The sequence below is a fragment of the Pieris rapae genome, chromosome 14, assembly GCF_905147795.1.
Source record: "Pieris rapae chromosome 14, ilPieRapa1.1, whole genome shotgun sequence".
Lineage (NCBI taxonomy): Eukaryota > Metazoa > Arthropoda > Insecta > Lepidoptera > Pieridae > Pieris > Pieris rapae.
Window position 1 is genome coordinate 768,484 of NC_059522.1, and position 25,575 is coordinate 794,058.

The following is a 25,575-nucleotide window of genomic DNA, read 5'->3' on the forward strand; positions in this document are numbered from 1 at the left end:
CAATATTTTTTAGGATTCTGATTTCTGTATTCATGACTAGTCAATCGCCGCCGACTTTTCTGGGTCTAAGGCAAATTCTCGTCACGATTTTCCTACACTGTTCTAGCAAATGTTAAGTACGCACATAGAAAGAAAGTCCATCGGTGCACAGCCAGGGAGCGAACCTACGACCTGAAGCATGAGAGTCATACGCTGAAGACACAAGGCACTTGAAATTGGTATACTCAATTTTTTTTAGACTATACACAAGTATTACAGCGCCAGGAAAGAAGCACTAAACCCAAATAGAATCCAATAAAACCCTATCAAATAAAAATAATCCGGGCCAAGAATCAGTTCACGCCAACGATATAATCGGTGGTGGTGGGTGGAAGACGGCACGATCCCGCCAAATGGCTAAATTGATTTTAATGCTGCATCATCCTAGTTCCGCCTGTTTATTGCCGTCGATAATGCTGATTGATCGCTTTGTAATATTTAATAAAGACTGGATGAGTGGGATGAACAGTTATTCAGCGGACGGACGCGCGAATTTGAATCCTATGCAGTAGACGTCTGACCGAGAAAGCTCTCATTTAAGTGAAGATAAGATCGTGACAAATAAAAAGTAGGAAACGCACTGACGAGTTCTCTTACCACCGATGCATTACCGAACGAATTCGACTTAGGGTCATTCTAGACGAGAGCGTAACAATTAAAAGACCGGCAACACAATAGCGAGCCCTCTGCCCATCGTATTTCCGAATCAATTCGACTTAGACTTCAAGCTGTTCTATAAAGAAAAGGGGGAAAAAAGACTCAAAAAGGAAGAAGAATTCAAATGTAAAAAAATCATATGACAACAATCATAAACAACTAAAAAAAAAATAATAATAAACTTATTATTATGACTATATGTTAAAGTTCTTTAAGACATTATTTTTTTTTTTTTTTTTTTTTTCTATATACATGTGTCTTCACTGAGACATCATGGAACATTACGATCTAGCCTAACTTAAGACTAATAAGTAATTTAAGTCTAACCTAATTTACTAAAAAGGATTATTATATAAGTGAGTGTCCAATAACACTACTTACAGTCTCTATTAAAGGGAAGAAGACACTCTGTTCTTGTGTTCTATGTTGCAGACACTCTTTAGCACTTGATATTTACGTACATTATCACTAAATCACTAGTTCAAATGGTTTTGTCCTTTTCAGTCTTCTCACTAAGCCCGTGGTGTCAAGGAGTTGGATAGCCTCGACATTCACGTGATGGTGGAGCCTATGTTCGTGTGCTCCAGCAGTCTTTTTTATTACTGTAGCGACGTCCTCAACATTAAGGTCCCGGTGGAGGTCGTAATTGCGAATGTACCAGGGAGCATTGACTATTCCCCTGAGCACTTTGTTTTGGAAACGTTGGATCACTTGGATGTTACTATTACTGGTGCAGCCCCACAGCTGGCAACCATAAGTCCATACAGGTGTCAGGACTTGTTTGTATATCAATAATTTATTTTGTACTGATAAGGTGGAATGCCTTCCGAGCAACCAGTACAATTTAGTGTAACGGAGATCCAACTCTTCGCGCTTCTTTTTAACATGGACCTTCCATCGTAGTTTAGTGTCCAGCGTCATACCTAGGTACTTAGCTGAATTTTCGAACGGAACTTTGTCGTTATCAATGTATACTGGCAGGTAATTTGATGTCTTGTTGGAAAAGTTAATGTGAACTGATTTCGACTGATTTAGTCTTATCCGCCACTTCTTGGTCCACAAGCCAACAATATTTATAGCTCTTTGTAGTTTTGCTACCGCTTCCTTTTCAGTAGCTGCCGTAGACATGATAGCAGTATCATCGGCAAAGGTCGCGATTATGTTATCTTCTAGTTCAGGGATATCGCACGTGTATAAGAGGTACAGGACCGGACCTAATACACTCCCTTGCGGCACCCCAGCTTTTATTTGTTTCAGTTCTGAATAATCATCTTCTTGTCGTACCCTAAACGTTCTTTGTGTTAAATATGACTCGAGGATATTTGAAAATTGACGAGGCAGTAGTTTCTTCAATTTGTAAACAAGTCCTCGGTGCCACACTTTGTCAAAAGCCTGAGCTACATCTAGAAAGACCGTGGAGCAGACTTTTTGTTCTTCTAGTGCTATTTCAATATTATTTGTAATTCTATGGACCTGCTCTATGGTAGAATGTTTATCTCTGAAACCGAATTGGTAATCCGGTATGAGCTGCTTTTTGGCAATAATGGGGTTAAGACGTTTGAGAAAGAGTTTCTCAAATAGTTTTGCTATAACAGGTAACAGTGAGATTGGCCGGTAAGATGTTACTTCGTGTGGTGGTTTTCCTGGCTTGGGAATCATTATAACTTCCGCAACTTTCCACATACTCGGAACATATTGAAGTCGAAATGTGGCATTAATTAAGGTTGTCATTTTAACTACGGCTTTACGGGGGAGATGCTGTAGTACCTCACCTTTAAGACATTATGAAAATTTTGACATTTGTTAGCCTATTATATATAGGATGCTTATAATTAAAAATAACACATTCTTTGCAAATAAAATTATTTATCTGAATTTGTAACTATTTACTATGAAAACTGAACAATATATTTATAAAGCATACATAATACACAAAAAACAAAACAAAATAAAATGACCTCGAAACATAAAAGGTCGTAAACAAACGCTCCTTTAAAAATCATCAGAATTATGGATCCCTCATTCACGAAGCATGTTTTAATTAAGCACAACTGTGTTCTTGAGTGATATAGCTCATAAAGCGTGATATTTATTTAGTGCAAGGATTACTCTTCGGAGTCGATCAATCATTCCATTGAATGTATCCTGTTTCCCTTCACTAGTGCTATCGGGATTCGATTGGTTGTCGATAGTTTTATATCGACATCGATTAATATGTTTCGCTTAAGAGAAAAATATATAAGATTTGCTTCTTGTACAATTAAATACATTATCTTTAATTAAATACGAATAAATACGTTAATCATATTTCGCACTGTAATTAATACACAGTGTTCATCTGGTCATAATAATAATAATAATTTAAAATGAAAACAAATTTGAAAAGTTTCATCAAATCGATCAAATCAAATCATTTATTCCAATTAGACCACCTATAATAGCACTTTTGAACGTTAAATAAAATATAAAGATGATTCTAGTTTCCCCTTCCAAAAGGTAGTTTCGCGTGAAGAATGGGCAAGAAACTCCACACTTACTCTTTTAAGATAGAATTTATAATATTTATTTAACATAGTTAAATAATTACATGTGAAGGCAATGCACTCCCAAAATAAAATTCTCTTTGGTTTATTGATCTCTGTTACAGTGGACCTTTTACGGTGCAGCATTTCCTCGTGATACTTATTCGTTGAAGAAAGCATCAGCTCTGGAGTCACCTTTACTATCTATTAGGCACCAACTTCATTCTTTAATTAGTATCAAACTTGAACCCCATGACCTAAGAGTCTCTACTCAAAACAAAATCAAAGTTGCTATATTGCATCGCTATAAAAATGTTAAGTTATCGATAATTTGGAAATGATCGAAAAACACTGCACTAGATCTAGCCAACTGTCAAATCCAATTCAGCGATGCCCCCGCACATGTAATTGATTTATTGATCGTACGTTTAGATTCGATACGCGCGGGCGCAGGCAAGGTTACTGCATCCGCGGCTGCCCAGTTAACCGGGTGACCTCATACCACTACTCATGAGGGATTTTGTAATGAGACGTATATTGAGCTAGGGTCACGGAAAGTAGTCAATTGCCTTGAGGAAGGGGTTTCTTTTTCGTGGCTTTGTAATTTAGCTAGAATTTTGTTGTAATTGTGCTATTTATTTTTTAAATTGTGTGTAAAACACATGGTTTTATGTTAATTAAAGCTCAAGGTCTTACCTCTTTTTCCTTAGCGGCTAATTCGTTCTCCAGATTATTCGTCTGATTGACAACTGGACTGCTCCTGGATGAATTGTTGTTACTCCTCGCAGTTGCCGCCATTTCTATCTTCTGTTCTATATCCTCATCAATGTCTGGGGATCTTCTTTTCTCCTCTTTGATATCTGGGCTGAAGTCTGGTATTCTAGTCTCTGATTCTCTTGCGGGTTCTATCGACCCATTGGTCTTTGGTACGGCGGCTTGAAGAGGAGTGGGGCTTGTTGTCGCTAACTGCTCTTTTAGAGTTGTCACCTCCTTTTCCGCCAAGGTAGCTCTCTGAAAAAAACACATTTCATAAGTTAATACTTTTTGAAGCTATATTAAGTTTAATTATGAAGAATGGAAGGTGTTAAATTTTCATTTACTACTTCTCAAATCCAGGGCTCAGAGAGGGCGAGAAGAACTGGAAAGAGTCTTCCCGCCACTCTTTCTAATCGCAAAGATTTTCGTTTACAAGGTAATCGCAAGAAACTGCAATTACACCAGCTCCGAAAAGCGTGTGTAGAAAACTTCTGAGCTTTTGGCCATCCAACTTCAACTAAGCCAAACCTAATGGCTTAATTGGCGTGGACTTTCCGCACAGACGCACACAGACGCTACGCGCAAAGACCACAGTTGTTTTTCAGCATCAGCACAGGAAGCATCGATTCGCATTTCCACGTGTTGTTTTTAATCTAATTAATCAGTTCCCATAGTTTTATTCTTGTGGCCGGTGATGTAGAATCCTTTGTGCCACTTCCGGTTGTATTCATTCATACATTCATTATCTCCCGATCTCATTGAACGGATGCACTGCTGATTATTGGCCACTACATAATTCCCAGCGGATTGTTTTATTCGTTTTAATTTGATGGTCTAGCTGATTTCATGATAACTGTTTTATTGGTATTTTGCTGTTCAAAGTGTTACAGTCGATGTGTATAGACGAAATCCTATTGGCATGTGTGCGGGCTACTCGATTGTTAGGATGTTATTTGAATCTTTCCTGACGCGTTCTTAACTTCCCATATTAATTTAACATGAGAAGTTAAGAAGAAGATTTCAACAAATAATAAAATTCATTAATTTGATTTTTCAGTTTCAGGCAAATGATTGAAGACTTCTATTTTCAGAAACGACACTAATTTATCTAGGCAAGTATACTAGGCTAGAGTTTGGTAGAACTGGATCAAGTCAAGGTACTAGAGAAGGGACAAGTTAAAAGTACCCATAACCAAGAAAGTACATAATCATCCAAGTGGAGATCACTGCCTACTTACTTTTGGAAAATATATAAATAAATAAAATTTAGTAAGAATATTCATTTCGCATGTCTCTGGGACGATACGATCTTGGAAAGACTTCGACTGTTAATACTTAATCATTAAAGAAAGCAAATGATGAAATTAAATTGGAAACGCACGCGTGACTCGACACGCGTGGTGGAACAGGTAGATAGCATCAAGAGCTTATTAGTAGGGGAAATTTTAAGTTCCAGTCGAAGGGTGTATAAGAACTGCATACAAATGTTTGTTAATCAAACATAGATCCCATTGACTATTTAGGAATTGGAAGTAACCAACGACTCCAGGGAAGTCGCACGTTAAAACTAGGCCAACACAGCCCATTAAGAAAAATACGTTTATTTTGGAACATAAGATCATCATGGTATCACTTATTCCACGTCATTAAATTCTAGCCTATTCGCATCCCTACTCATCGGCAAAGAAGACAGAGGGTGTTGGCCGAGAGAAAAAGCCGGCGTAAAAAACTCTCAGTACTCTTTTAAAAAAAAAGCAAATCATCAAACAATTCTACAATATTTAAAACAAATATAGCAAATTAATTAGAAGTAGCCTGTCCAGCACATTGTCAAAGATTACCCAAAAGAAACACAAATTATGATCCATTAAACAAACCTGTACAATGACTCAGAGTCAGATAGCAACCGAAGTCATCCATCACCCAATTGACCAGTTAATCACATTACGTAAGACAATAACATCACCATATTATCGTCAATGATACCATAGATAAGTGATTTAGTATAGAATGATTCTATATCATAAATACGCAACAGATTTTGTAACGTTTGTAACATAGACAAAGGTCATTTATTACAAACAAAATCAATAATAGATAGGGTTTCATTAGGTTTTGTTTAAACAGGGGCCTCATCTCATGTTAAGTGGACAGCCGCTCATGGATACTTAATGCCATGCTCGCGAGTGCGTTGCCGGCCTCTTAAGAATTGGTACGCTCCCTTAAGTCGAATTGGTTCGGAAATACTTCAAAGTTCCACATAGCGGTGGTGCGAAAACTGCCTTAAAAAACGCTCATCCTTCGTGCAAGTGCTGTGTAGAAAAAAATGTCTATTTAGACAGCAATCACTGTTCACTACTACTCAAAATGTCCCTAACAGTAGGTACTGAAAGCTCTATTAGCTTAAAACTTAAAGGTTGGAATAGACCTAGATATAGAATGTCGGAATCTTAAAAGGTCTACTTAATACACAAAAGAATTGTTTTCCAACAATACTCGTATGTATAATCGTTACGTACGCATTTTAATTGCGAAGAAATTCAATTTTATTCCGAATAATTTTATGTTTACAACTAGAAAGTTAGAAACTTCATAATGATTAAGAAAGCCAAATTAAACAGAGGGAAAATCAACAGGTTTCATTGTGTGAACTTAATAAAAATTCCGAATCATTAAAAATAAACAATCTGAAATCAGTTATGATGACACCATTCGCTCAAAATATTTTTACGTGAGAAAACGATGACAATGAGGAAAGTAAGACATTGATTTATATTAAAATAAATTAGTGGCGCCAAAACCTTTTTAGGGTCTCAGATTGATCGTAAGCCTCCTGTGCCGGACTCTAGTCGACTTTTCAGGTTTCTTCACGATGTTTTCCTTTGAGCAAATGTTAATTTCATCACAGCCGTTCGTGCACAGATGGTGGTTGAATCTCAGAGATGAAAGTCGGACAATAAAGCCACTAGGCCACTACTCTCGATTTATAATAAATAATATATATTTCCTTTCCCTAACTTTTCCAAAATTGTTAATTAGGTATAAAGAAAACAAAACAAAAATTAAAGGCTAAAATCTGAAGAATGTGATTATCATATATTTATCTATGTCGAGATATAACTCTATATTTTACTGCATATCTGAGGGAAAGTACAATTCAATAATTCCAAACAATACCCGCGCAAACAATACAATCTTTAATGGAATTTTCAAATTAATTTGTCTTTTGACTGTCAATCGATTGACCGAAACGAAATTTATTAATTATGAAATCTATTTGTTGATAGTTCGTTGTTATTATAGGTTCCTTACGTTACCTTTGCCAGAAGTTGAGAAGTTTGTGGCTAAGCCAGAAGCTAAAAAACCTACTGCGACAATCGCTTAGTTCTTCACGTTATGGCAGAGTTAATTAGATATACAGACGCAAATAATTCAAGGCTATTTAGGTTTCAAAGGTTTTATGAGTACCGTAAAACTTAACAGGAAATCTAAAATCGTAATAAGCAGATTTAGTAATAAAAATGAAACAATGACCCAAGCCAGGCAAGTGTAACGAATAACAAAAACAGTTTTAATCAAAAATTATGATTTGAAAGTCAGTTAATGGACATTCAAAATTGACCATTACACTACTGACTTAAGTGGTAATTAAGTCCTAGTTCCGAAATTTAACAAAGCAACTTATCTATTGAAACCATCGCTTATAAAACTGTTTGAGCAATAGATCAGTGTATGATCTCACGGATAGGGCTGCCTCAATAACTGGAGCTAATGAACTTGTATTAATTATAAGTAGCCAAGTAGCGTTCAAAAGTGTAGGGCTGTGTTAAAGAAATTACAATTCGAAAGGCGTACATGATTATTGTAACAATTCAGTGAGAATAACAAAAAACACTTTGCATTATTATTAGTTTAAGGAGAAGAAGAATACTGGTAGTAGATATAATCAAAGTTTGGACATCCCTAATTAGTTATAGCGGTTCATACACATAAAATTTCAATGAATTTGATATCATGAATATTCATCTGCCTTTCCAAAAATCAGATTTATTTTATTAATTAAATTAATATTAATTATAAAATTATTTATCACGGACTTACCTAATACGTTCTACTTTATCTACAATTTCCGCGAATTTATTAATTTAATAAAAACTTTAATTACATAAATACACACGTGAATCTAATTTAGTCTTTGCAAGAATATGTTTTTTACGATTCTTGTAATAACTTTAATGATAAATACAATTATTCTGAATAAATAAAATAATCATTAACAAAAACAATAGCTATAATGTATACATTTTGTATTAAGACTATAAATAAATAAAATAATCAAGAACAAAATATTATATTACTTATTTGAATCGAGACCCTTACATGGAATGGCGCAGTGGGAAGAAAAGGAAGCCCACCAAAATCCTGGAGGAAAAGAGATATCAAAAAGGATTAAAAAATTGTTGCGAAGATGAGAGACAAGTGGAAGAATTTGGAGAGGCCTTCACTACTTGGAGGTCGCGTCAAACATGACATGGACCTAATGTCTAATGTAATAGGCACCTACTTGAATAAATCCCACATTTATTTTATTTATTCTTTTTCTGCATTTAAAACTAAAACTACTCATAATATTCCAGAGGTCAGATATGCGAGGATGTGCTACGCCGCGGAGCAAATAAAATATTTGTTAAGTTTTCTAAAAAATGTCTATTATTGTTAAAATTAAAGAAAATAAAATTTTACATTAACGTTGTGCATTTTTTATTTTGGACTGGTTGGGGAATTTTGCACGAATTGCTTTCATTATCAATATAGAAGTACCTACTATCATTTATGTGGTAGAATAGAATATTTATTTATTGCGCTATCGTACACAAACATGACAATTTATATTACTTTAAATACGCCGCGCCAGCTGTCTACTCTCCATCCAAGAAGTTTTCACTTCAAAAAAAATTATCTGTTTAACAAACCACAATTTAATATAATGAGAAAGTTTTCTGTTTCATTTTACTATTGGCACCAGCATCAACAATTTTCGAATCTAAATCGAAAATTTCCGTCCAACTAACACACACACAAAACACGTCCGAAAGTATACGGGATTTAAAATCCTTCCCAAAAATGCTTTTCAACCCTTCGCCGTGAAGAAAAATTAGCGATGGGTCAGACCCACCCGCATTATGCGGAGCGGTCACTAATTAATGGAAAAGGATTAAATTCGTATGGAATTGAAATAAAATAAATATGATAAGGGTTCGCCCCCGGCTCTGTCAATACGTGAGACTTCGTTAATTAAGTTTTTCTTTGCGATGCTAATCGGAAAGATGTTGGCTCTTTTGATGTCACAATTTAACTTGTCTTTGATGTAAGAATGTAGCGAAATGTTATCTTCGGGAGTAAAGTGGATCATGATACAATTGTACACATATGTACAATGTTTATTTATTTGAAATTCTACATAATACATAACGTTATATCTACAGTATACGTATATGTTGCAAGTTACCTAATCTGGTACAAAAATATAGTAATAAAATTACTAGCAAAACAGCGGATTAGGTATCATATAGGCAAGACCTTTTAAGAATTGGTAAGCTCTTTTTTCAAGGACCCTATTGGTTCGGAAATACTTCAGTGGGTAGCTGGTTCTACATAGTGGTGGTGCACGGCAAACTTTACCATAAAAAATGATTAGTTGTAGAACGAGAAACATCGAGGTGACGGTATTTAAATTTAAACTGATTTGGCCATTGATAAGCCTAATACCTACCGAATATATCAAGCTCTGGATAAGTAGTGTTCATTATGAAATATTCGGGAAGAAATTTTATAATTGTTACAGAGAGATTATGTGCATCATAGAAAGTCACCATTATCATGGATTATAATTAAACCATCGCAATGGAAAGTATAATGTATAATTAAAAGATTATTTGGTTCAAGAAATCTATTGCATATATAAGCAATTTAATTTCAACAAGTTTAATTTAGATTATTAAAAATGATTTTTAAGCATTGCAAGATAAAACATGAAACCTTGAATATTAAAATTCGTTAATACGCGTTATTAATTTTACCTGCGCAAATGGCGACGATTGTCGAGTTTGGTATTTTGTAGAATTTGTACTACATCGAAACTATGTAACGCCAATTAATTAACGAAATCAATAATATCGCTATGTCGTTAAGTTTATTTACCTATGAATCCCTTTGTCTGGCGCACCCCTGACCACTCAGTCATATCACCCTTAGAAATTTTAAACAAGCCTTCATCCGAATAAAAATACTTTTCTTTGTAAACAATTTTCATCATTGCAGGCCGTTTTAATGTATGGGACATAGTTAATTTTATGAAAATCAATACATTGTTATGTGTATTGATTTTCATAAAATTAACTCAGATATAATCAGAATAATAATATAAGTATATCATTCTTTTTTAATATTTATTAAATGTTTTTATCGATTTTTTTATTTGAATTTGCTTTTTACGTATACAACAATGCCTACATTGTTACCTAACTACTTGAACTAAACCTATTTCGTAAATACTGTATAAATGATTTTTATGTTTACCTGTGTTAATCTAATAGGCAAGTAGATGTCTGACACACGCCGACTTGACTATAATTGATTAAACTTGTAAAAAATCTTTGGGATCGCAAAACATCTTAAAATTTCATGATAAAAAATTAAATAATTCCCTCCCTAATCAAATTACAACGTTATTAAAAAAATGTTTATCTCCCAGTCAATACACACTTAAGGTAGCTTAATCTCTCAATGTCAGTTTTAATTTGCCGCCAGCATCATGTTACCTTTATTTTTAAATTTACGAAAGGAAATGTATTTCAACAGCACTGGGGAAAGTTAATCTCGCGATAAAATATATGAAAACGATGAGAAACTACAAAACTTTAAAAATAGTATATTTATGAAGGCTACTACTCAATAATACAGCTCTTAATATTTCAAATACAGTGGTCTACGTTGTTATATTTAAATAAATCTTGCAAAGAGTTTGGAGAGTTTCGATTTGATTCTAGTAGCAGTGTTGAGCCTTAAGGCAGCCATCAGGCAGGATTAGCTGTGGTATTTTTCTATGTCTAAGACCAACTATTTACGAAACTCGGTTATGTATCCTACAGATTACAATAAAAATTACCAGCAAATCGATATATTTAATGTGACTATAAAATCTTTTAAAAAATCGGGTATCTTTTACTAATAATGGCTTTGTTTGTTCCTTCATATTAAATATTATATTATAATCTACTTAGAACTGTGCTTTATAAAACTGTGCTTTATGTTTCTGTTTCAATGTGTATTGCTTTTGTGTGTAATGTAATTGTTTGAATAGTATAATTGAATAGTAGTGATTAGCTGTAGGAATACTCAAATAAAATAAATAAAAAAATAAATGTCTGCAAATCTTAAAAACCTCAAAACTTATAATAAAATTGATCTCTTTGATTCAATATTAGCGTTATTAACAAACACAGCACACAGTTATTAAAATATGTACCAAGAAAGCTTTGAGGTCGTTTAAGCCCCAGTCCCAATTACCCAAAACCCGTCCAGGCGTAAACAAAATCGTATCCAAACATCCAATCGAAAACTAAATAACTCAATTCAAAATGCGAGTTCCAAAAGTTCGATTGACAATTTCGAACAGTTCTCTTTGTCGATAGACAGGTATTAGGAGGGGCTAATCATTATTAGATATTGAATTTTCCTAACTTTGGACTCATCCGCTTTCTAATTTACTAATGAATCCGAGTGGTGTTGCCATTAGCTCCCCTCGTGGGGGTGGGCGAAAGGGGTAAGGGGGGTAAGAACGCGAATTTTCGTCTTTTATACATATAGGATAATCCGATTGGTGATTCGGGCGTTCCACATTTGAGTTTTCGTGTTTTCGGTGATTCCGGAGCGTCTCATTTGATGACTAACATTTCAGTAGATTGCTTTTGTTTTCTTGTTAATAATTAATGATAAACAAATAATTTAAATGATTGGTTTTGATTACATATATAGTTGATAGATGTTATATTAAAATAAATAATCTAAAGTGGAAATGGGCGAGGTGCGCAAGAGAAACAGGGTAGTGGAGCTAGAAAGAAGACTGATGCTGAAGTTACACGAAAAAAAAGATTAAGATTTGAAGATTGGAAGGTAAAAATAGGGCACACAGACATTTTAAATGTAAAAGTATTTAAAATAAATTATTATTATTATTTCAGCCTAGCCGTAGGTTAACAAAGTGGTATAGCGGTAAAAAAAATGTAAACGATTTCTAAAGTACGATTTGTCTAGCCTCAAAACAGACTTCACAGTCGATACAGCCTTAAATAACATACATGTAAGCAGACACTTTGCGAATCTTAAGCAAGCCTCAAAATAATATCCCAAAATGAAACCAAAAGCCCAGAAATACTGAGGTACTAGTGCCAAATGAAACACGCAGTGAAATAGATTCCAAAGTTTCACAATAAATCCGTTTTGGCTCACATCGTCTGTGCATTAACAAGCAAATATTGAGTTAGCAGGGTCGGGGGAAGTCAATAAAACTGTACCAACTACCACCTGTATTCGATATCATAGATTAAACACAATAGATTATACTGTAGTCTAAGGTCTATAGACTCTGTGAGACCTTTAAATTAATTATTTGTGTATTAACATAGTATATAGCCAAAGGTAAACTATATGCAAAAAGGTTCAAATAACAAAAGGGAAATAAATAAAAAATATTAAATACATTTAACTAAGTAATACCTAATGTTGTGTTTAGGTTATTTATTTCGTAATCCTGCAGCTAACATAGAAAATAAAATAACAAAGAAATATATAATATATAAAAAAGGTTCAAACATCAACGAAAGGATAAATAAAAATTAATCAAATAAAATGCAATAAACATAAAGTAATCCATGGCTTAGTGGTTAATGAATATAAGATTTGATTCGATTTTAAAGTATTTACATATTATCTTGCCGTAAGAAATCACTATACATAGGATATATTAGGATATTAGCTTTAGGATAAAATAATAAAAAAATAGAATTTTGCAGCGGCGTATCTATTTCCAAAATCTATGTCATTTGAAACTTGTATTCCCATTTCCGTGTAGGCTTTGGTTCCGATCGGCAAAAGTTACGGCACCTATACGATAGTTAAAACTAACTCAAATTTAAACTTTGGTTTATGTTTACTATTTCTATTGTGTGTGTGTGTAAGGGTTGCGTATTTTAACTATAAATTTCAGTTTTTATCCGTCCAAACTAATTTATTAGTTCGTTGTGATTTTTTTCAGAGTACGTACCTTAGGAAAATATTTTTTTCTATTTTTATTTGTGTCAAAGCTTATACAACCTTTAAGTAAACCACCAAATAAAATATCCCATAAGAATCCTGAAATATATACGAAATGTAATATGTTAATCTATTTGCAAACGAAATTAATAATATTTTTGTTTTTCGAAGGTCATAACAAAACATTTTTTTCTGTGTGTGAATATAGCTTAAACAACTGTTAAAGTATTCAAAAACATAAAATACCCTTTAAGAACCCTGAAAGGATATATAGATACATATAATGTAATATATTAATCTATTTGCAAACGAGACAAAACAATCAATCACTGCTGTACTGTTCCTAAGTGAACCAATTAAACTAAACCAAATTCATTCCCTAATCTTCGTTCACAAATCATTCGATCTCAAGTGAACGGGACACGAACAATGCGTGCGAACTGATTAACATCTAAATGAGTCGTTTTAAATATTGTTTAAATGCGATCTTTTATTGTGATCATGGGTCTTAACTAGCTTCGGGCTAACTGTTAGTTAACTGTTACTATTTTAGAATAATTTAACTGTATCAAAAGTAACGAGTAGTATTGTATATTCAATGACTTAAGACATTTGTGAGGAACGATGAACGAAAATTACAGTTCAGTTAGAAATAAAATATCAGTTAGAAATTAAAATTCAGTTAAAAATAAAAGTTCAGTTAAAAAAAAAAGTTAAAAATAAAAATTCAGTTAATAATTTCAGTTACTTGTTACTGTGTTAATTTATGTCAGAATTTTTGATCCCTCATCTTGATGATATGTTTTCAAGGTGCTACAGACGAAGTACCGTATAAAAAACAATTTATCTATGGCACAGTGGAAGAACCGGCAGGAATATATTATAATATTAAGTGGTACACACACAGGGCTTATGAATGCGTAGCCGGCCTTTAAGAATCGGTAGACTATTTCTTTCGAAGTCTTATAACTTTCGCAATTATAAACATATATTTATTTTAAATAGAATATTGCTAACAAATATATGTATTACATGAAGATATAACTCTGGATTCAATAAAAGCCTTTATCGGAAGGCTTTTATCTCAACACGCGACACAATCCTGCCTAAGTGGTGTAAAGTGCATGAGCAAAACTCGTCAAACAATAACAATATAGATGTATCATTTGATTTAAATTGTAAGATTCAAAGATTTTGCTTAATAAACATTTTATTAATAGTTATAATGTTTTTATTAAAGCTTTTGTATACAAATTTGTTTTAATTTATAAAACAATAAAAATCAATTAATTGTATAATTTCGTCAACATTTGTCAATATAGTAGGCAGTCTCCTGACATACGTGGTGGACTTTTTGGGTCTAAGGCAAGCCGGTTTTGTTATCACGGTGTTTTCCTTCACTATTTGAGCGAATTTTAAATTTGAGCAAGAAAGTCTACTAGCGCACAGGTTTCGAACTTATGATCTCATGAGATTGGCTGAAGCCTCTAGGCCAACACCGCTCTAGCCACATCTGATAGATTAATTAATCTTTGCCAAGCTGGGGGAAAGACATCGAAGCCGTGAACTTTTGATCGCTAATTTTGAATGGCGTCAATCGTTATTAACGAAATATTAAACGGAAAATTGACATGAGCATGAAAATTGTTCCCTATTAGAGAAAATTGTTCGTGAAATCATGGGTGGAGATAATTACAGGTAAATTTGAGCTGATATTTGAAGGTAAGCTGAGATCTTTTTAATTTGGGGTTTTGGGCATGGGCGAAACAATTTTCAATTATTAAATCACTAGGCAACGTTTTTCCTTCACCGTAGAGAAAGAGGTAAATGTATTAAATGACACACACAATCATAAGGTAGCTAATCATACTGACGCTGGTGGTCAGTCTAATATACAATTTTGTATAGTTTTTGTGCCCCTATAGCTAAAAGAGTCAACATTTAACATTCGCTTGTTCGAAGGAAAACATTGAGGAGAACTTGTCTTAAACCCAAAAAGTCAGCGTGTGTCACAGGAAGCTGATCACCTACTTGGATATTAGATTGACAGATTGCGAATACAGAAGTCTGAGACTCAGCCCTAATAAGGGTGTAGCTCGGCAAATATATTTTTAAAGCCAATTAAAACACATCCTATTTACACAATGATCAAGACGAAATGATCCATCAGTGAATGGATCAGTGGGACCATTGATTGCGCGCGCGCAGACAGCCCAGCCGTTTGGCACTCTGCCATCTTTGTCTCGGTTTTCATTTGTTTGTGGTGTCGATGGTATTTATTAGTTCCAAGAATTTTTCCAAACATTCTAATTACTTTAATTGTGTTATAGAATTCGTAATTAAATGTATTTGTCGATAAAGTATTGTTTAACTTCGTTTTAACTGTTTGCTAAATAGTTAGAACCAGCCAATCAGTTAAAATCAATTTGAAGCCTTCACCAGGTTACCTTGACCTCCAAAAAGCCCTCCTTACCCATTAAAAATCGGTCATGGTCTGTGCCCATGGACACCGCTAAAGAAACGCCATTTTTGGTCTCGACATATGTAAGATACCATTCTCACAACCTAGACAGAACAAATTACAATTTACCCAGAATAGGAATCGAACCCGATACTCCAGACGTCAGTAACTGCTAGTTAAATATAAATACTGAATTTAAACTTTTGAAGTTTCAAAAAGCCAGCCATCCAATTTGTATTAATTATAAATTAAGGAGTAAAAGTCGGGGCGCAAACATTGCTCAAGTGAACGAAGTTTTGAAACTCGATGAGCTACAAGGCATCAGAGTTAAGTCGCCGTCTTATAATTATGAACTGGTATCGATGAGAATTAGAAGTATCGACTACATTTGTTTTCTCGTTAAAACATTTATCGTAATACAGTTGTATCAACAAGTGTGTGTATCTAATCTTAATATATATATTTCTGGTGTGCGTGTGTATGTGACTGAACTCCTCCTAAACGACTGGACCGATTTAGACGAAATTTTTTGTGTGTCTTCAAGGGGATCTGGGAATGGTTTAGATTCACAATTTTGTCCGCTGGACAATGTTTTTTTAATTAATTTTCAATTTATTAGTTGTTGTTGATTTTGGAATGTTTTAAATTGGATCCGACAGACGGCGCTACCATCGCAGTGTCCAATTTTAAATAATATTCGAATTTTAATTTTAGTCTGTCCCGAAATTTAAAAAAAGTTTTGTTATCATTGTGTTAAATCGTGTGTGACCATGTGCTGGATCGTTAGATATTGTCATAACATTTGAATAATAATTTTCATCTAAATGGCTTATTATAAAAATTGAAATTTTGAAATTAAAGACGTGTAGACAGAACAACGTCTGTCGGATCCGCTAGTACATATTTAAATTAATAAATTAAAAATATGCCAGGATTCGTCGCGTCGCGTCATTGGGCTCTGGCCGTCAACGCACTAGTTTGCGTTCTGCCAATGTGTCCATGGGCGATGGCAGTGTTAAAAAAAGTTGTGGAAGTTTTGAATAGTTTGACTTAGTTTCAATGAAGTCTGTTATTGGTTATTTAAATAATATATATATGTATATATATATATATATTCATTTATTATTATTATTTTTACGTGGCGTTTAAACTTTTGAAGGTCTAGGCCTCAGTCAGGGTGATCAGCCTCCTGTGCCTGACACGCTGACTTTTTGGGTCGACATAGTCCATTGGTGTATCGGGGAATAAACCTACGACCTCAGGGATGTGAACGAAACTAGCAGTAACGAAAAAATTGATAAAAGAAACCATACTTAATAATATATTGATGGTATTTATTTATACAACTTACACATACATACATCTGTCTGTCATAGGAGCTTTTAATAAAAGCGCAATATTAGGAAAATATTGACTTGAAGTACCAGGCGAGCAGAAGTTACAAGGAGACTAAAAATACAAATTTATATGTAACTAATTCATCCCACACGAGGTATTAGCCGAGTTCACACATCAGCTCAGTTCAAAGGAAATGTCATCGATTGCCACTACGTTCACATTTAATTGGGATCGAATACTTGAGACGGGAATAGACATGTCTTTTTGCTTTCAAAGTCTGAACACTATACAGGTTGTTCACTTTAATTGATAAAGTTTTATTTTTGGTGTTATTAATATAGAAATAATACGCCATACACGGTGTAAATAAGTCAGTAAGATTGGTTATGGATGTATGATACAAGGTACTCAATCTACGACCTCATGGATAAGATTTTCACGCTTAACTTTAGGCTAGCAACCTAGGATATTGCAAATGCAAATCAAAATATCATTATAAGTTTTAAAATATAAATTCCAAAATCGAAGTTGAAAATTTTTGGCAAATAATCACGAATTTCGTCTAACCAGTTAAGCAACTTAAACGTTGGAGTATTTATCAAAATCCATCCTCAATTAATTCACTTTCAAATCCGAAACTTCACTTTTAATCCGATCGATCCCTTAATTCGTCCCTCGCCCTTTTCTCTTAAACAAAATACTTATAATTGCATTATTGTATATTGATCTAGTTATACTAAGTGAGAACTCGATTCAAACTTTTGTCTTTGGCGATACAATTCTGTCAATTATATCTGACACTTCAATAGACGTTTAGTTTCCCGCCCAAAATATTATCAAGACCAAAATAAGCACATTGATGAAACGAAAATTCAATTTGAACTTTTTTTGTCTACAATCGTTGATTGTCTATTAATTGTGAAAGATGTTAAATCTTATTTTCAACTGTATTAGTGTTCTTTGTTTATGATTACAGATATGAAAGTTGTCTATTGATTGTGAAAGATGTAATTAAAATGTCAATGTGTCTTTTCGTGTCCTTCAAATCTTTTCAAAACTTCAAAAAAGACGAAGATGTTATATGACAAAATCTTTATGATTTTCATTGAATTATTCGATTCCAGAAAGCATGAAAGTCGAATAAGAATTAATCGAATTGTGCGATGTATTCGATTAAAACAAACGATCTCAAACATCGTAATCAATGCGAAAGATAATTCAAAAATTCGCTATTTAACGTAGAACAACCCCATTTAAACGGATTTAAACGTGAAGAAAAAACGTCTGTGCACTTAATCAATTGCAGCGCGATTGTTTTCCACCTCGGGGTGGTCTTTTTGAGCGTTTTCACAAAATTTCCAGTCATGTTTTAAGACTGCAATTTGAAAGGGGATTCAGCTAAACGACATCGCAATTGATGTCTCCTCAATATATTGTGTGTCGATTGAGAGATATCGTTTTCATTCGTTTCAAATGCGGCATTCGCAACGCGTGCTCACAATATATTCAAAGAGCTGAAATATGCATTTACATTAGACGTTAGATAAAATTACCTAAAAGCTAATTAATATCTCATCTCCGTTGCCTTTGAGAATTTTTTGAATGGTATCGCTTCAGACATCACCAACCTTTTTTGCGCTCCGTACAAAGTACCGTCCGAGCGTACATAAAAACCCCTTTAACTTATGATGAATTAGCGATCTCCTACGCTTTATGTCTCCCGCGTTATCTCGCCTCAACCCCCTCGGCCCACCCCCTTCGCCCACGTCAATATGAAGGAATTAATATGGGCGTAAAAATCGTGAGCTCAAGCAGGACCGGGGTGGATTTGTTTTTGATTAATTCATTCTAATTTTATCCAAACATACACATTTAAATATTATTCTTGCTAATTGGGAATTACATTTATATATAATATTTTGATTGGCCATTAATAATTTCATTAAATACTAAAAAAATATAGAAATTAAATACAAAAGGACTACGGTTTTCTAACAAACATGAAGAGTTCGAATTTTAAACAGGCAGTCACAGACTACAAATAAAAAGTAAAGCATTTAAAAAGTTTTCGTATTTATAGAAAAACTTTAAAATTGGAATTTAGTTTTGAAATTTGAAATGCCTTCGTGTGTCAGTGTGAGTCAGTGTCAAAATAAAAGCCCGGATCTCGGTCAAGTAATTACTTTCCCATACATTAGATAAAGACAAGTCATGTCGAAGGGCCTATATCACGATTTCAGTCCACCTAATCCGTTCCCCTTGGCCCCGCGTCCGAGATGTTTTGATATCGCTATAGAAAAACATTGACGTAAAAAGTGGGATGAAAATTAGGGGTCGGGTGGAAATTTGGAAAAGGTTGGCAACCGCTGTCGAATTGACCGCTGAGTAGGGTCCGCATTATGTGGATAACGTCGTTATGTGTTGATCAATTTTAATGCGTGTAGCGTTGACAAAAAAATTAGCATGCGTGGAACAACTGAACTTACTAAAAAACATTTACGACGTTAATTTTTAACGAAGTTAAAATTTAAAAAATAGCGTCGAATTGATCTTCTTTCTTTTTGACGTCGGTTTTGGTTTGTTAAAAGGACATCGTAAAATCAGATGAAGTTTTTAAACTAATTGTATTTGTTTTTAACTTAGTGTTTGCGCTGAAATAAAAAGAGACAGATAGTAAAATTATTTAATAATTATTAAATAATAATAGTTATTATTAAATAAAATAAATTACGAAATATTTCGAAACTAATAACATAATAAAAAGTTATTTAAAAAAAGATTTACCATAATTAAAAAAATGTATTTCATAAATACTTAATAGAACCTACTGAAATGAAGTCACGGAAAAGTATGTTATAAAATATTACCGAATTATTTAGCAACAATTAAGTAAAAAGAAAACACACTGAACTGCTGCCTTACCTCCATATAATAGTTTTTAATTTTCATCATATTGTCCTTCACCATAAACATGAGTCACTACACCATTGTAACGATATAAAACCTTATTAAAAAAAATTAAAACACAAAAAAAACAAAAACGTCACTTCTGTTTATGAAATTAAAAACTTTAAAATTCTAAATTCAAATATTAGGAGCGCATCGCGCGCGTCATCAGAGCAAAAGCGCGCGAGTAACTGCCTCACAGATAGCGTATCGCCTTATCTTAACAATTAATACAGATTCCCATACACTTCCGTCATTTGCATAGATCATATGCAAATCGATAGCAACCCTCGACCTATCAATCGTTAAACAGGTTTAAATGTATGACGCGCCATTGTCGGCTGAGAAAAATGAGATAAGATTAGGGTTAATTCGACCCTCGGCCTTTAACCAAATGTCAATGTCTCGAAATCCATTGACAATATCGAAAATAGTTTTTTTTAATGCTAATCTATACTTGTTGGTTTGAAAAATGGAGCGGTTTTATTTACGGATATTAATGTGTTAAGTAATTATTCAGAAAAGGGAAAATAAATTTATATACACACGAATTTTGAAAATGTTTTTAAATACATATTTGTTGTTTACAAAAAAAAACAGAATTTGTTTCATTTGCTTGCTATATTAACCCTAAAGCTTAGTTTAGCTTCTAATTACTTGACATTAAAAGCCAATAAATTAACCTGAAACAATTGTTTAGCCAGAAATCAAACGTGTTAAATACGAGTATTTTCAGGAGCATGAATATTGATGAGATCACAGATCCCGTGAGAACTGTCCCATATCTGAAAACTTGCATATTAAACACCGAAACCGGTTAATATCGAATATTTATAGTATCTTATAATTATTGATATTAGCATATCCAAAAATCAAAGAACAAAACTTGATTTATTCGCTTTTCAATAGTTGAACTGGTATTTTTAATACCCCTTTTTTAATTTATTGACCTATGCAAGGGTAATTATTTGCATATTAAGTACGATTTGATTCTGTGAGAACGTTTTCAATCTTTTTATATGCTACATTGATTTTAGGTCGGGACGATTCCCTTTCTTATTATTATCTATGGCTTTTGTTGTGTTCGATCTCAAATACGAATTAAGAATGTAGTGCATATATTATTAATAGAAATTTAAAAAAAGAATATTTATTAAGCTACAAAATAAATTTGCTTTACACAAAGATTCTGTACGATTTGAAAAAAAGAACTGTATTTTGTAAATCTTAATAAATAGGTCCGATGTTTAATTAAAAGAAAATGTTACTTGACGTATCAAGAAATTTAAATTCCGAATGCGATAAAATTTTAAAAATCCCAATCACATATTTCGTTGATTACGAAGTTTGGAAACGCTTTGCTGGGTATACATTTTTAATTAATTATTATTTATCTGTTTTACGATCTGTTATTGTATCGTTGAATTTTGGTCTCTATATGTATACAACTACGGTCTCAAATGATTAAACCACTAACACTTTTTATGAGAAAAATTGTTTCAGCCATTGAATACGCTTAAGCGCGTCGGTTATTGTTCGAATTATAAATTTTTGAATTTAGAATTACGGTAATTCAAATTAACGCGTTCGAATTATAATCGGGGTAACGCAGAAAATGTTTCACTCAAATTCGACTTTTGACACTTTATAGTGAAGACTGAAGTATCATTTCATCTTGTTATTCTATTTAGGCTTGGATTAAAAGGGTTTTATTAAACGCAATACTATTAATTTAACTTATTGAAGTTTTTACAAATCCTTGGGGTGAGAAATTAGGTTAATACATTTAAATATGGAATAATTTTTTACGGACACAAAATCTATAGACGAGTTCTTTAATAATTTTTACTTTTCATTATTTCGATGGACACGAAAGCTGTACCTAGATTATTTTACGTATCACGACTAATACGGATAATTTGTGTCTAAGAATCACAATTTAAGAAAGAAATATGAAATATACGGAACCAAAAGTATAAAACAGCCAAAAATTCATCGCAACCACTATACCGTTGAACTTCATGGTACACTTGGCAGGTTTTAATTGTTTAATATCTGATGCATGTCAAAACTGCTCATGGGCAACTTTGAATAACAAATATTGGTCGCTCACTTAAAATTGACTAATACGAATATTTTTAAAATAATCCATATCTAGAAGGTTCGAATGCTTTTTTAAATGAAACAGTAGGCAAACGGGTAGTTCTAATCTGATGGAAACCGCCGCTACAGACATTACCAGGAAGCACGAAAGTGCGTTGCCGGCCTTTTAATAAATGACCTCTTTAAGGATCCTACAGCAAATTGGTTCGTCTTCCTAAGCCCTCTGTGTTTGACGCTTCAAAATTCACCTCAGTGCTGATAGATAGTCCATTACCACACTGGGGGTTACAACGCCTACATTTATAATGATGGCGAAAACTCCTCAATATTAAAATTACGCGATCAAAAGCGCTTTCTTCACGCGATTTCTCCGATAGTACCCTAACGACTCAATCTACGCGCATTTAAATTGCCCTTTCCTTAGAAACCTCATTACTTCCCGAAATATAACCTCTATGGAGGCAATAAATAACAGAACGGCGCGCATATTTCAAAACAAGAAAAAAATAACACATAAAATTTCTTTGCCCCGAGTCTAATGCTAGCGCGCGTTTCCATTCGCGTAATGACAGCCGGACGGTTTCCCGATAATGCCGACGGGAAACCGTTCTTACTTTGAATACGCACAAATTGACGTTAAAAAAGAGAAAAGCCGTTTTGTACCTATAACACGCGTACACGTCCAGTGAAATCAAATTGATGTTTTAAAAATATTTAATTACTTATTCAATATAAATAATAAATAAATAAAATTTAAAAGTTTTTAGTACAATAACTTAAACGAATGACGTCACAAAAATAAAGCTTTAATTTATTTATGGAACAAATTACAGTAGGAAAATTATCGCTACAATAGATAAGTACATAGAAACACTCACACAAATCAATGATCTAAAATGTTTACAAAAAACTAGCTATATACAACCTTGACAACTAAAAAAAGGGCCAAAGTATTGTAACACATTATAAGTTATAGTAGTATCTATACAGATTTGTCTATCAAACGTAGCATCTAACTAATAATTGGAATGATCAAAACGTGTAACGATAAAAATAATTAAATCCCACAGAAGTGGGAACGCGCACCCCTGCGTTCCGCGCATAGATTTTTGCATTATTTTAGTATGCAAATGTTCGAAGCGATAGCGAGTCACTGTAAGAGCAATTTAAATTATTTTTTATGGCGCTCTCGTGTATTGAGAGTTCGCCAAGTTACGGATAACACCCGCGGTATCTTATATTGTCTTCGTGAATTTTGAATGAGCCCTGACGTTCGATTTAAATTTAGAATTCGAATATTATTGCATTCCACAAATGTTACATTCCAAATTGAAGACGTTCCGTTTCCAAAATACCATTATTCCATTGTCGTTTAAACGGGGAAAGATGGAACTACTAAATTATCCCGATACCCTATTTAATCTCCGAAACATTTACGAAATATACGCAAGGAAAAATCTGATTAGCTCCGATGATATATCGCTGAGAATTCCTCGCCTTAGTTGCTTCTAATTTGAATATTAGACGCGTTATTGAAAAGGAAACTTTTTGAACGGCCCTCCGCAAGTTTTTAATGGTTATTGCTTCTTCCCTTTACAAAAAAAGAATAACTATGGTTCAGGTGTTCTAGAACAATATTTAAACGCGAATTTATAACGGGATTTCAAAATAAATGCTTATCAGTTTGTAATTCTTAATTCGAATGCGCAGTTCAAATATCGAACGGAAGGGGATACTGATTCTAATTTCAAACTAAATATCGCAATGTTGCCATTGATAAATTTTTGTGACAGTGCTTGTTATATTGAACGGAAATTTACGATAATTATTTTTAGGTCACAGTTGAATAGGCTAGATAACTATTTTATTATTACGATTATAATTTGTAACATTTGACATAATATATCAAGTACATTGTCAGTTTATCTAATAAGTAGTATTTAATTAAGCATTGCACTCTCACGAAACACATATAGAAGTCATAAAATGTATTTATAAATCTTTGAAGCGCGAATAAAAAATTAATGTACGCGCGAATGCCAATAACAAGCGAATTTAACTTTTCGCGGGGATACGTGTCAACCGCCGCCATATTGTGTCTATTTTGGCGGGAAACTCATAAAACACGATTACCGGTAACGCGGTGTGGATTCGTTCATTTTTGACTTTATTTTTTCATCTTGGGGTTGCGTAAAAGTTAATACAATTTGTTATTTTGAATGATATTACCTTTGGGAATCGGTTGCATGTGACATTTCATTAGAACTATGATTACATTATATTTCCTAACGAATAGGGTCCCTCTTATTATTTCCTAGTAACAATATCTACGGTTGTATGGCTTACTTATTTTGATATTTAAATATTTATAACCTATGGTAGAACTCATTACAATACAAAACATGTATTCGATGACAAGCAATCGACTATTATAATCGAAAGACGATTATCGATGACGCGTCTTGCTCCGGAAGGATTATTAACATACGTAATTTGTAGGTGCAAGCACACGTGGGCGGCCATTGTTCACAGATAACGTAATACGGAAGCTGGGTTTGAAATTCGAACGATAACCGATTTTAACGGATGCAACGGCTTTTTTCAAGATGTATGACATTTTAGTTAGATTTAATATAAATTGTAATATTTCAAAACTACTGGCAATATTCCGATTTTGACCTTTAAAAATATAGATGACAGGTGGCTCTTGAGATTGACAGACGTTTTAGTTACCATTAAATGTCAGTTTAGATATTTGATTTTAGAATCAATGGCGATCGAAACGGAACGAATGATATATTTGGACGGCATCCAAACACGAGACCGAAATGTTTATCAGAGGTCATTCGGTCAGTGGACGTCCTTTTTTACGGAATCTTAATCAAATATCGATATTTGCAAACAAAACAATTTAAAATTGGAATAGTGTCACTCCAGTTCGAAATTCGAATCAATCGCGACTCTAAATTCAAAAATTAAAACCGAAGCGTCGCGTAATGAGCCAATAAGTCTGGAGACAATAGCCACGTGGGAGTTTGGAGTTTGAAATTATCACAAAAGAATATTAATGTACTTAATACTTATTCAAATATACTGTGATCTGATACATATTCAAATTGTTAGACGTGTACTGAACTTTGATCATTGGTTCTGTATGATATGTGTTAACCACAGATAATAATATATGAGTCGTCCAAGTGAAAATTTTTATTGCACTTTAATATTTGTATTACCACCCGTCAATATCACCTTGATGGTCGATCCACAACATTGTTCCAAGGAGTGTACCAAAGGCCGGCGACGCCCTTTCGAATTACATGAAAAAAACCCAACTCTAAGCGTGTTGAAACTTTTGTAATTTTTTAAGTATAATAAATCGGAATGAATGTCTTTACTGGAGAAATGATTAAGGGTTGTAGCCCCATTGAATTATTAATA

The 25,575-nt window shown here is 33.5% G+C and overlaps 1 protein-coding gene across 7 annotated transcripts in view; it reads right to left on the reverse strand.

Annotated features, from left to right (window-relative positions):
- LOC111003471 (homeobox protein cut) overlaps positions 1 to 25,575 on the reverse strand; it is a 121,163-nt gene that overhangs the window by 61,751 nt on the left and 33,837 nt on the right. For 6 of the 7 annotated variants that reach the window (XM_022274014.2, XM_022274031.2, XM_022274023.2 and 3 more), the window contains exon 3: positions 3,915 to 4,229. In XM_022274014.2, coding sequence (XP_022129706.1) covers positions 3,915 to 4,229 — 315 coding nt within the window. Of the gene's footprint in view, positions 1 to 3,914; positions 4,230 to 20,010; positions 20,186 to 25,575 lie in introns of those variants that run through there. The other variant, XM_022274006.2, reaches the window with a different exon arrangement.